The 12831-nt window shown below is 55.6% G+C and overlaps 1 protein-coding gene across 1 annotated transcript; it reads left to right on the forward strand.

The window, feature by feature from the left end:
- The first annotated feature begins 5479 nt into the window (after positions 1–5479).
- Positions 5480–8698, forward strand: ZNF579 (zinc finger protein 579). Its single transcript, XM_059044018.2, has 2 exons — positions 5480–5595; positions 6589–8698. Exon 2 carries the CDS (start codon positions 6591–6593, stop codon positions 8292–8294), a length of 1704 nt encoding a protein of 567 aa, XP_058900001.1. The 5' UTR covers positions 5480–5595; positions 6589–6590; the 3' UTR covers positions 8295–8698.
- Positions 8699–12831: the final 4133 nt, after the last annotated feature.

The raw sequence follows: 12831 nt of genomic DNA on the forward strand, positions 1-12831 counted from the left end.
GAAATCCTAATGCCGGGACGTCCCTGGTGGCACAGCGGTTAAGACTCCGCCTGCCAATGCAGGGGACATGGGTTCGAGCCCTAGTCCGGGAAGATCTCAAAAGCTCTGGAGTAACTAAGTCTGTGCACCACAACTACTGAGCCTGCGCTCCAGAGCCCGTGCGCCGCAACTACTGAGCCCACGTGCTGCAACTACTGAAGCCCGCGCACCTAGAGCTCATGCTCTGCGACAAGAGAAGCCACAGCAATGAGAAGCCTGCGCACTGCAACAAAGAGTAGCCCCCGCTCGCCGCACCTGGAGAAAGCCCGCGAGTAGCAACCAAGACCCAATGCAGCCCATAAATAAATAAATAAATAGAAGAAATCCTAAGGCCCAAAGTGATGGTGCTTGGAGGTGGAGCCTTTGGAAGGTGCTTAAGTCAAGACAGTGGAGCCCTCATGAATGGGATTAGTGCCTTTATAGAAGAGGCATCAGAGACCCCTGGCCTCTTCCACCAGGTAAGGGCCCAGCAAGAAGGAACGCCTGTGAACAAGGAAGAGGACCCGCACCAGAAGGTGACCGTACTGGCACCTTGATCTTGGACTTGATCTTGAACTTCCCAGCTTCCAGAATTGTGAGCAATAAATTTCTATTGTTTATAAGCCACCTGGTCTGTGGTATTTTGTTATAGCAGCCCCAACAGATTAAGACATTCATCAACAATACAGTGGATAAATAAATGATGGTATATTATGCCATGGAATACTATACAGCAAGAGAACGAATGAGTAGAGATGCACAAAATTACATGAATGAAAGTTACAAAGCAGCTGGACTCAAGAAACCGGGTACATAGAGTACCGTTCCGTTTCTATAACATTTAAGCAAGCGAAACGGAACTGTAGTGTTGCTTAGGATGCCTTGTGGGTGTGAGCCATCTAGAAGAGCAAGGAAAACACTTTTTTTTTCATAAAACCCAGAACAGTGGAGTTGGATGGGTTAAATTCGGGATGGGACATGGTGGAACCTTCTATGGGCTGTGGGGTGGCTGCCAACATTTCGTTTCTTAATCTGGTGATTATTTTATAATTATTTGTTAAATTGTGCGTTTTTATCGTGCCCTTTTCATCTATACGTCTTATATTTCACAAGGAAAAACATTTAAAGGAGGGAGATAAGTTTGGAGGCAAGCAAGTAAGAGTTTGGCGTTCGAGGAAGAGAAGCTTGGAGATACTCCTCTCCACTCTGCCACCTCCACACAGGAAGGGGGACCAGACTCACCCCTTGGGGGGGGGGGGGAAATCCTCCGCGTTGGAAAAACAAGACCCGCCTCCTTACATGTAGGTGCCGCCCCCAGGGACAAGACCTGCCCACTTGGAGACTGGCTCGGCCTCCAGAGCTGAGGGCCTGGAAAAGTGCCAGGGTTGTCATGGAGACGGCCGCCTGGCGGTGGGGTGATGAATAGGGACGTCCCGCCTACCTCACCTCTACTCCACTCCTTTCTCTTCTGAGAGGGTAGCAATAGGGGCTCGTCCCCTTTTCCGAGTGTCCCAGTGCCAGGGGGTGGGCTGGACCTCGTCCCCAACTCGGGACACCGCGGCCGCATTTTATCAATGTGCTATTTGAGGCTCGAAGGCAGAGGGGGAGGATTTTACCCTGCGGGCGATCTCAAGCGGTCCAGAGCATCCGTTACTAGCCAGATGCTGGCGACTCCGACGCCTCTGTGGGCAGAGCTGACTCTCAGGCGCGGACAGGTCACCCTTCATCCCTCTTTATTCACCCACAAATACTGCTTGACATGCGAGGCTTGCTGAGGGTAGAGCAGTTAAACAGGCGAAGCCTGGAATATAAACTCCTTGGGAATTTATATTCCAGTGGAAGGGGAACTCGGCAAAATAGGAAAAGTAGCCTAATGTTTGCAGTAAGTACAATGTTGAAAATTAGGGCAGAGCAAGGACTAGAGGGTGTCTGGAAGGCTATTTTATTTTTATTTATTGGCCACACTGTGCGGTTTGTGGGATCTTAGTTCCGCCACCAGGGATGGAACCCATGGCGCCCTGAAGTGGAAGCGCGGAGTCCTAACCACTGGACCGCCAGAAAGACGGGAATCCACGAAGGGAGCTTCCAGGGTTCAGACGGTAGGGCGTGGGGTGCAGATGAGGAAGGTGGACAGGAAGAGGTGAGAGGAAGAGCCACGGGACGGTGTTCAGCGCAGGAGCGAAGTGATGTGATTTCTAGGTGCTGGAGACTGCACGCGAGGGAGGCGGGGGGCCGAAGCAGGGAAGCCAATGAGGAGGTGGAGGTGGTGGGAATGGCATCCAGGAGGGCAGCCCTGAGCCAATCAGCGCCAGGTCCCGCCCCCTGCCCGAGGCCGGCCCCGCCCAGGCCCCCCAGCTCTCACCTGGACCCGGGCACCGCCTCCTTCCTGCTCCTCCACCTCGGTCTCCCCTGCATCCGGCCGGGCCTCCTCGCGGGTCCCGGAGGAATTTCTCTAAAACACTAATCGGATCATGTGACTCTCCAGCTTAAAACCTTTTCAATGGCTTCTCAGTACACTCGGAATGCGTCCAGCATTCAGCCTGGACTAGGAGGCCGGACATAGTTGCTCGTGCAGCTCCGGCCCCTCTCCACCACACTGGCCGCCTTTGATGCCCCAATCCAAGGCCCCAAATCTCCCCCAGGACATGATCCCCACCTCCGCCCACGCCTACACACACATACAACACGCTGATCTCTCTGAAATGCCTTTCCCTTCACCCTCATTTCTGAATTCGCTTCTTTTATTTAGGAAAATATATATATTAAGGCTTCAAAATATAGATAATAAAATAATAACATACACACCCTAGGTATATACTCAAAAGAAATGAAAACGGCCATTAAAACAGAAACTTATACGTAACAAATGTTCATAACAGTACTGCTCACGATAGCCAAAAGGTAGATCCAAGGTCCATGAACACATGAATGGATAAACAAAATACAGTATACCCATACGATGGAATATTATTCAGCCATAAAAAGGAATGTAGGGCTTCCCTGGTGGCGCAGTGGTTGAGGGTCCACCTGCCGATGCAGGCGACGCGGGTTCGTGCCCCGGTCCGGGAGGATCCCACGTGCCGCGGAGTGGCTGGGCCAGTGAGCCGTGGCCACTGAGCCTGCGCGTCCGGAGCCTGTGCTCCGCAACGGGAGAGGCCACGACAGTGAGAGGCCCGCGTACCGGAAAAAAAAAAAAAAAAAAAAAAAAAGAATGAAGTGCTGCCACATGCTACAATGTGGATGAATCTTGAAAACATTATGCTAAGTGAAAGAAGCCAGTCATAAAAGACGACATACTAGATGACTTAATTGATATGAAATATCCGCAGAAGCAAACCCAAAGAGACAGAAAGACGATTACTCGTTGCCAGGAGATGGGAGGAGAAAGGAATGCGGAATGACAGATTAATGGATCCGGGTTTCTGTTTGGGGTGATGAAAAAGTTCTGGAACTAGACAGCGGAACTAGTGAATTTTTGTTTGTTTGTGTTTGTTTGTGTTTGTTTGCTTTCAGCCGCCCTGCATGGCAGGACGGATCTTAGTTCCCCCATCAGGGATCCAACCTGTGTCCCCTGCAGTGGAAACGCAGCCCTAACCACTGCACAGCCAGGGAATTCCCCTCGAGAATGTACTTAATGACACTGAGTTGTACACTTCAAAGTGGTTAAAACGGTAAATTTTATGTTACATGTATTCCAACAAATAAAAAGTATACACACACACACTCATATACTGACTACCAGTTTTATTAAAACATAAGAGATACACCTGACTCCACAGACCTCCCCCCTCTTCCAAGATCTGACTGCCTCTCCCTTCTCAAAGGTAACCCCTACCCCAAATTTGGTGCTTATTGTTTCCATGGATGTGTTTAGACTTTTGCTCTATATGTATATGTCCTTAAATATGTAGTATTAGTGACCAGATGTTTTTAAAAACCATGCTCCTCACCATCATTTCTCCCATCTCTTTGCGAAAGGCAAAGACTTAGACTCACTACTTTGAAACCTCTCAGTACCTCACTTTACTGCTCTGTGAAATGGGAGGATGTTACCCACTTCCTAACGTGAGGAGGAACAAATGGGTTTGTATTTGTACAGCACTTAACAAGAGTAAGCTATCATTTACTTTCATTTTATTTATTTTTATTATCCGCCATCATTTGTTTCTTTTCCCTTTGTTAAGTATGAAACACACTCACGTGGTTTCAAATTCCAAAAGTACAAAAGGACAGTGTAATAAGCTAAAGTCCTGCGAGTTAGAATGTTGCCAGTTTCTTCTCTCTCCTTTCAGTTCTCCCAGACACAACCCGCTGATAAGTGCAGACAGAACAGGCTGCAGGCTGTGCTCCACCTTCCGTGTTTTCTCCGTTATCATTTGGAGCCTTTCCATGTTTTTACACCGCGAACTTCATTCTTTTTTTTATGGACACATAGCGTTCCGCTGGGTAGATCAATCACAATGTATCGCTCAAATCCCTGACCGATGGGCATGTAGCTCATTTCCTGTCTTTCGAAGTCATGCACAATACTGCAACCATTAACCTGGTACAGACACCGTTTGTGGCATGTTTCTGAGTAGAACTCTCAGAAGAATAGTGTCTGTGTTGGTATATTTCTCTCCCATTTCCATTTGCCTCCGCCTTCCCATTCCTAACCCTCGGCTTTCATCCTGCAGGTTTCAGCGGAAACATCGTTGCCTCCAGGAATCACTCTCACTCAGTGTTGTCTCTGCTCCCTGTAATCCCACTGCATCCTGCTTCTGGCTTTAGAGCACACGCTCCAGGAGGGCCATTGGATCTGTGTCTGTCTGCCTCCTCCGCCAGACCCTGAGCTCCCTGTGGACAGGGTCCAGCGGCCTCTGTCTTTGCCACTGCAGCTCCAGCACCAAGGACAGAGCTAGAACATAGTAGGTGCTCAGTAAATATTGGTGGCTTAGGATCGAGTGAATATATGCTGCAAAATGAGTAACTTGTCTCTTAGGGTCAAGTGGATACACGCGGGGTTTAGCACAGAGGAGGAGACTGGGGCTCAGAGAAGGGAAGGTCGCTCGCTCAGGCAGCCACGTGAAGGCTGCCAGTCAGGTTCTAGTCCAGATTGCCGGTACTTTCCCTGAAGCCTCTGTCACTGCCTCATTCATCTCCTTTCCCGGCCACCCCCTTCGCCCAACACAGTGCCTGGCACAGACAGGACCTGATAAATGTGTATTTGTTGAAGGAATGAATGAATATGTGTGTCTGTTGGGGAGGGGAGGAAGGGGGGCCGGACCCAGCCCCCTCCTCCCTCGGGGAGCCCAGAGGACGGGGCCCCAGCCCCCTCCCCTTACGGGACCCAGGAGTCCAAGCCGGCCCCCCCTCTCCGACCCCTGGGTCCCCTCGTCCACCATCTTCCGGCTTCCCAGCCAGTCTTTCCTCTCTCAGGCTCGGACGAAAAGCCGGGTTTCCGGGGGGAAGGCTTAGGCGGTGACACCGAGCCCAGCCTCCTCCACCCCCCACCACGCTCGGGGCCCTCCCTCCCCGCCACCACCGTCCGCGCTCGGCCGGCCGCGGGGAAGGAAGAAAGGAGCAAAGGAGGCGGAGGTAAGGGCAGGGCGCCGAGTCATCGGGGCCGAGCCCCGGGCCCCGGGCTCAGAAATCTGCAAGGCCTCGACTCGCGGCCCCAGTTCTGCAGATCATGCCTGCGGAGAACCAAAGGCTGGGCCCAGCGGGGAGATCGGGCCCCCCCTTGGAGACCTAGGGCTCCCGGCCCCCAGCAGCCTTCCTCAGGGGCGGGGGGGGGGTGTCCAGGGCCCTGGCCCTCAGCTTCCTCCTCGCCGGAGATTTGGAGCAGCTGGGCCCCCAGCCCCCTCCTCTCCCTTGTCTTGGGAGCTCAGCCCCCTCCCCCCAGCCCTCTCCACCACTGGGACCCAGGAATCCATACCCACCACGAACAGAAGTCTAGGGGCTGGACCCCAGTCATTTCCCAACCCCCACCCCCACCCCCAACCTCAGCACCCGAGATCTCGCCCCCTCCCTCCCTAGCCCCCTCCCTGCCCAAGAGTCTGAGCCCTCCTACTCCGGGCCTCTCCCAGACTCTGGCGACCGGGCACCCACACTCCATTTCCGGGGCCTCCCGGTTTTGAATCCCACCCCCTCCACTCCGGCACCAAGGGCTGTTTCCCAGCCCCTCCCCATACGTTCCAGCGGGGCCCCTGGAGGAAAAGCAGTTCACTGACTTTGTCTGCCTCTGTCTCTCCTACTGTCCCTCTCCGTCTTGTTCTCCCTCCCTCCACCCGGCCATGGTTCCTCTGATCTCCGTGTCTGCACCATCTCTGCCTAAATCTCTTTGTTTTCTCTTCACCTCTGTCTCTGCTGGGTGTCCCCGTCTCTCTCCCCTGCTTCCCACCTCTCACCATCCTTTCTGCTCCTCCTGGTCTCTGCTTCTCATCTCGGCCTTTTTCGTCTCTCTCGCCTTCCCTTGCCCGGCTAAATATCTGACCCTCTCTGCGTCTCCTTGTCTCTCTGTCTCCTTGTCTCTCTCTGCACCCCCCCGCCCCCCCACCAAATCTCCCTCTCCTCCCTATCTCTTTACAGGCATGGATCCGCAGCCTCCTCCACCAGCCCAGGGCAGCCCACCTCACCGGGGCCGGGGCCGGGGCCGTGGCCGAGGCCGTGGTAGAGGCCGAGGCCGTGGCAGGGGGGGAGCTGGAGCTCCTCGGGCGCCCCTGCCCTGCCCCACCTGTGGCCGCCTCTTCCGCTTCCCCTACTACCTCTCCCGGCACCGGCTGAGCCACTCGGGCCTGCGGCCCCACGCCTGCCCCCTGTGCCCCAAGGCCTTCCGCCGGCCTGCCCACCTCTCGCGCCACCTGCGTGGCCACGGGCCGCAGCCCCCGCTGCGCTGCGCCGCCTGCCCCCGCACCTTCCCTGAGCCTGCCCAGCTCAGGCGCCACCTGGCCCAGGAGCACGCGGGCGGCGGGGTCGAGCTGGCCATCGAGAGGGCAGCCAAGGAGGCGGCCGGGTCCGGCTGGAGCCCGCAGGACAAGGGCGCCGAGCAGCCCACCTCTGCAGCAGCGGGCGCCGCGGAGCACGAGGAGGAGGCGGCGGCGGCGGCGGCGGCGCGGCCCGAGACGTGGTCCGCGGGGGAGCCGGCCACGCTGGTGGCCGCCACGAGCGCGGAGCCCCGCGAGTCGGAGGAGGAGGAGGCCGAGGCCGGGGCGGCGGAGCTGAGGGCCGAGCTGGCGCTGGCGGCCGGACGGCAGGAGGAGAAGCAGGTCCTGCTCCAGGCCGACTGGACGCTGCTGTGCCTCCGCTGCCGTGAAGCTTTCGCCACCAAGGGCGAGCTCAAAGCGCACCCGTGCCTGCGCCCCGAGGGCGAACAGGAGGGCGAAGGGGGGCCCCCACCCCGCCCCAAGCGCCACCAGTGCTCCATCTGCCTCAAGGCCTTCGCCAGGCCCTGGTCGCTGTCCCGCCACCGGCTGGTCCACTCCACCGACCGCCCCTTCGTGTGCACGGACTGCGGCCTGGCCTTCCGCCTCGCCTCCTACCTCCGCCAGCACCGCCGCGTCCACGGCGCGCTCAGCCTCCTGGCCCCGCTGCCCGCGGCGGGCAAGAAGGACGACAAGGTGTCGGGCGGACGGACCTCAGGGAAGGGGCCCGAGGGGGGCGAAGGGGCAGAGCGCGGGGGCGCCTCGGAGGGTGGAGAAGGCGGGCAGAACGGAGGGGACGCCGCCCCGGCCCGGCCCCCCGCCGGGGAGCCCCGGTTCTGGTGCCCCGAGTGCGGCAAAGGCTTCCGGCGCCGTGCGCACTTGAGGCAGCACGGGGTGACCCACTCCGGGGCGCGGCCCTTCCAGTGCGTGCGCTGCCAGCGGGAGTTCAAGCGGCTGGCCGACCTGGCCCGCCACGCGCAGGTCCACGCGGGCGGCCCGGCCCCGCACCCGTGCCCGCACTGCTCGCGGCGCTTCTCGCGCGCCTACAGCCTCCTGCGCCACCAACGCTGCCACCGCGCCGAGCTGGAGAGGGCCGCCGCCGCGCAGCAGGCGCTCCAGGCCCAGGCCCCGCCGTCGCCCCCGCCGCCCCCGCCGCCCCCCGCCGGCCAGGAGGAGGAAGGGCTCTCGCTGCCCGTTGCACGCATCAAGGAGGAGCCGCCCTCCCCGGGGACCCCACCTCAGCCGCCGCCGGCAACCCCCGTCTTCCTCAGCGCCTCCTGTTTTGACAGCCAGGACCACTCAGCCTTCGAGATGGAGGAAGAAGAGCTTGACAGCAAGGCTCACCTGCGCGGATTGGGGGGCCTGGCCTCCTGACCCGCACACCCGTCCTCAGCCCGTCCGTCTGGCGCGCCCCGGTTTGCAATATGGAGGAGGGAAGTTGAAGGAGAGGAGCCTCCTCTGTGTACCCACCCCTCCCCTTCCAGCCCTCGACACTAAGGAGGGAGGAGGCTGGGCCGCCCCCCCTCCCCATCGCCCACCCACAGACTCCCCTGACGCTGGTTAGAGACTGCTCACCCCACTTCTCAAGGCAGGACGCTCATTCGGGAGGCGAGGGGTGGACACTGACGGGGGTGGGCCCCGGCCTGGCTGTCCCCCGTGACACACACTGGACACCATCACCTCTTTGGAACTGCCAGACCCTGGGGGGGGGGTCCCCAGTGAGCAAAGGTCTGTCCCTGTCCCTTTGTCTGTCTGTGAATAAATGTGAGTTCGTGGAACTGGAGAGAGTGGGGCTGTCTGTGGGAGTGAGGGCTGGCTCAGGGCGTCTGGGTGAGCAGGGATGTGTCCGCCAGGCTCGGAGCTCGCGTTCAGAGAGGGACGGGTGCAGATAAGCGCACCAGGGACCACGGGGCTCTCAGCCAAGCAGGAGACTCACAAGAAACAGCAGTGGAAGAAGGCAAGCTGCCATCTGCCCTGGGCATCTTCAGGGGTCCCTACGCGGAACCCCTGCCTGCGTTCGTTCATCATTTACCAGGCGCGGTGCTAGGCCCCGAAGCAAGCCGCACTATGAGAAGCTGGGACTGTAGCTCCGCACAGCCTGACACGGTTTAGCCACCAGCCCCCGGTGGCTGGTTCCACTTGAGAATAATATCAGTACATTTACAATAAAATCATTAAAATGGAATAAGATCGAAAGTGCGGTTCCTCGGTCACACTGTTTCAAGTGCCCAGTGTCCCCCCCGTGGCTGGTGGCTACGCTGTTGGACAGCACAGATCTAGAACATTCCCCATCGCAAAAAGTTCCACTGGACCTTGCTGCCCGAGGTAATAAGCCAATCTGCAACATAACATCAGGCGTTGGTAAGGGCTTCCAAGAAAACTACAGGGCGCTGTGAAGAGGGAGCCCGTGGGGAGGGCAGGGCCTCTGGGGAGATGACTTCTGACCTTTTGACCTGACAAAGAACCAGGCGGAGGGGCGGGAAGAGCGGGGGGCAAAGGCCGTGTGTGAGGTGCTTGGGTGCTACAGGTTTGAGAAACCGCAAGGAATTGGTGGCGGGTTGGCCAGCGTCGTTTTCTACGCATCCGCCAGGTGTATGTGTGTGTGCGCGTGCGTGTGTGTTTAACCCATCTGTTTAGGTCCTAGTAGGCGGGGGCAGGGGGCGGGGGGGAAGGATGTCTCCAAGCCAATCCTCCTTAAACTTCTCTTTCCTCCTGCTGACAGCCTGCCTTCCCCCGCTCTCCCTTGCTCTATGCAGATAATGACACTGATTACTTAGGTATCCTGACACTTGTAAGGCCAGGCCAGAGAGGGTGACATCAGGGCAACAAAGCGAACAGCAGTTTGTTTTCCAGGGCAACAAACCGAGTCTTCGAGGCTCAGGAGGGAGGGAAGTTTGCTCCCCTGGTGTGATGAAACACAGGCCGAGGGGAGGGCGGGAGGGAAGCTGGAAAGAGGGCTGCTGAGAGTCAGGGAGGGGAGATGATGTCCACCCAGAGCTTTGCAGAACTCCCTCTGTCCAAGAGGTAACGGGACACATCTTAGCCGAGCCCTCGGAACGGTGCCTGGCACGTAGAAAGCACTCGACGCGTGCTAGCCTGTTTGATCAGCCCCGCGTTCACCACCACCCGCTGCTGGATGCTGGGGGCAGAGAGCAGCTGAGCAGCCGCCCTCATGGAGCTTACACACCAGGGCGGAAGACGGGTAAGAATCAAACACGGGCACAAATAAATTCGGGTTTCCAAATGAGCTGAGTTCTCCAATGCACTAGATCCTGCAAGAATCTGTAACTTAACCCTGGGTGTTGGGGAGAAGGGGGGCTGGGCTATGCTTTCTTCACAGGCCAGCCACCTCCCCCCGGCCCAGGAACCTTCAGTGGCTCCGTATTACCACATGCCAATGTGGGCCAGAAAACTGTTCAGCACCATCTCGTGGACAAAACTCACCGAGGGAGGCGTTTCTACAGCCCCATTTATAGAGGGGGCAAACTGAGGATTCAAGCTAAGGAGGCACCTGTCCTACTTCTCGGATCACTAGTAGGAATTGAGTCCTTCGTATTAAAGGGTAACTTTGGGGAATTCCCTGGCGGTCCAGTGGTTAGGACTCCGCACTCTCACTGCCGAGGTCCCAGGTCTGATCTCTGATCTCTGGTCGGGGAACTAAGATCCCACAAGCTGGGCAGTGCAGCCAAAAAAAAAAAAAAAAAGGTTACTTTGTGGAAAGAGCTGAAGACGAAGGTTGGCGCCTGGGAGGAAGTCTTTGCTGTTGTTGCTCTTTTATTATTATTCTCCCGGGTTGCTGTGAAAATGATCTCAGGGAATCCTGGTTCTTGATGGGAAACATCCTCACCATTTTCCAGGGGTGGAAACAGCACTCAGAGCGGAAGTCTCTTGTCCAAAATCCCACAGCTAGGAACTGGTGGACACCGGATTTGAACCCAGGCTGGACCAGCTCCATGCCCTGAACCCTACATCAGGCCCACATGACCTTCGCAATCGGCTCCCAGCCACACAACCCACCCTTCCAGCTCCCCCTGCACGCACACACACACACACATCCTGGTCTCTCAGCCCCAAGGCACCCCCGCCACTACAGGTTTGCCCACCACCTCCCCCCACCCCATACACTCCCTCAACCTCGACATGCCACATCCGAAGAGGAACACTCCTAGAAAAAAATACAGAACTTATGGCAAGAAAAGGGCCTTAGAGATGGAGCCCAGTTCTCCCACTTTGCAGATAAGAAAACTGAGGCCCACGTACGTGGGACAGACACAGGAAATGGTAAAATAACCAAGTAATTCGTATTATTATGAAGCAGTAGTAGTGGTGTTCATGAATCTAACCCAATTGCTTGTCTTTCCCTGTGGTGAGCATCTTACACGGACTATCTCAACACACTTGTGAATAATAATACAAAACACATTTCTTGAGTATTTACCTACATCTCTTTCTGAGGGGATTTACGTGGATTAGCTCACTTAATCTTCACAACGGCATCATTAGATAGGTACTATTATGGGCTCTGTTTTTTTCTTCTTAAGCAGCTTTGTTGAGGTATCATCTACATTCCACAGAATTCACTCATTTTAAGTGTACCACTCAATGATTTTTAGTCAATTCACAGGACTGTGTAACTATCACCACAGTCCAATTTTAGAACATTTCCATCACCCCAGTAAGACCTCTTGTGTTCATTAATTGTCACGTCCCGTTTCCACCTGCAGTTCCAGGCAGCCACTAACGTACTTTCTGTCTCTACAGATTTGCCTTTTCTGGACATTTCATAGACATGGATCCTACAATATGTGGCCTTTTGTATCTGGTCTCTTTCACTTAATGTCTTCGAGGTCCATCCATGTTGTAAATTGTAACAGCATGTCATTACTTTTACGGCTGAATAATATTCCATTATATGGACAGACCACATTTTTTTTTATCAATTCATCGTTGATGGGGGTTTGGGCTGTATCTACTCTTTGGCTGTTATAAATAGTGCTGCTATGAACATGTGTGTGCAAGTCTTCCTGTAGACGTATGCTTCTGTTTCTCTTGGGCAGATTCCCAGGAGCAGAATTGCCAGAGTGTGTGGGAAGTTTACGGTGAACTTTTTAAGAAACTGCCAGACTATTTTCCACTTACCATCCCACCAGCAATGCATGAGGGCTTCCCAAGGGGGCTCCATTTTCCTGAGAAGGAAACTCAAGTACAGAGATATGAAATGACTTGCCCAAGGTCACACAGCTAGTAAGTAGCAGATCTGGATACGACCCCGGGCACTGTGGTCCTAAAGCATGTGCTCTTTTTTTTTTTTTCATTTTCCAGTTCTTTTTTTAAATTGAGGTAAAACATAACATAACATTGACCTTGTTTAACCATTTGTGTGTACAGTTCAGTGGCGTGCAGGACACTCCTATTGTCCTGTAACCATTACCATCCTCCATCTCCAGAACATTTTCATCGTCCCCACCTGAAACTCTGTCCCCATTAAACAATAATAACTCTCTGTTCCCCCTCCATCCGGCCCCCGGCAACCACCCTTCTACTTTCTGTCCCTATGAATATGAGTACTCCAGGTATGCAGAGAAAAACGCTTCCGTCTTTCTTCTCTACTCTCCTGCAACACTACTCATGGAATACTTCACCTCTGACACTTCCGGCCACCAAGTGTGTGTTTGACATGTGGTCACACATCAAGCACCTCTGCGGCAAAGCTGGGGGTCTACAGGTCGGCTCAGTTCCGACACCGTCTACCTGCGGATGATGTCAGATCCCACAGATGAAGGGGTCAGTCCCGCAAGGCGGCATCTTCCCTCCCCAATTTCAGACACCGACCAAAGTCTGGGTGGTCACCCATGCCAAAGCCTGCGCTCTTAACCCCTTATACAAGGACTCACCCTAACCTTGTTCCCTC

Source organism: Kogia breviceps, chromosome 18, assembly GCF_026419965.1.
Source record: "Kogia breviceps isolate mKogBre1 chromosome 18, mKogBre1 haplotype 1, whole genome shotgun sequence".
In the NCBI taxonomy this organism is placed as follows: domain Eukaryota; kingdom Metazoa; phylum Chordata; class Mammalia; order Artiodactyla; family Physeteridae; genus Kogia; species Kogia breviceps.

What these genes read in the sequence shown, in the direction of transcription:
- ZNF579 (XM_059044018.2), top strand. Translation starts at nt 6,591, where the DNA reads ATGGATCCGCAGCCTCCTCCACCAGCCCAGGGCAGCCCACCTCACCGG.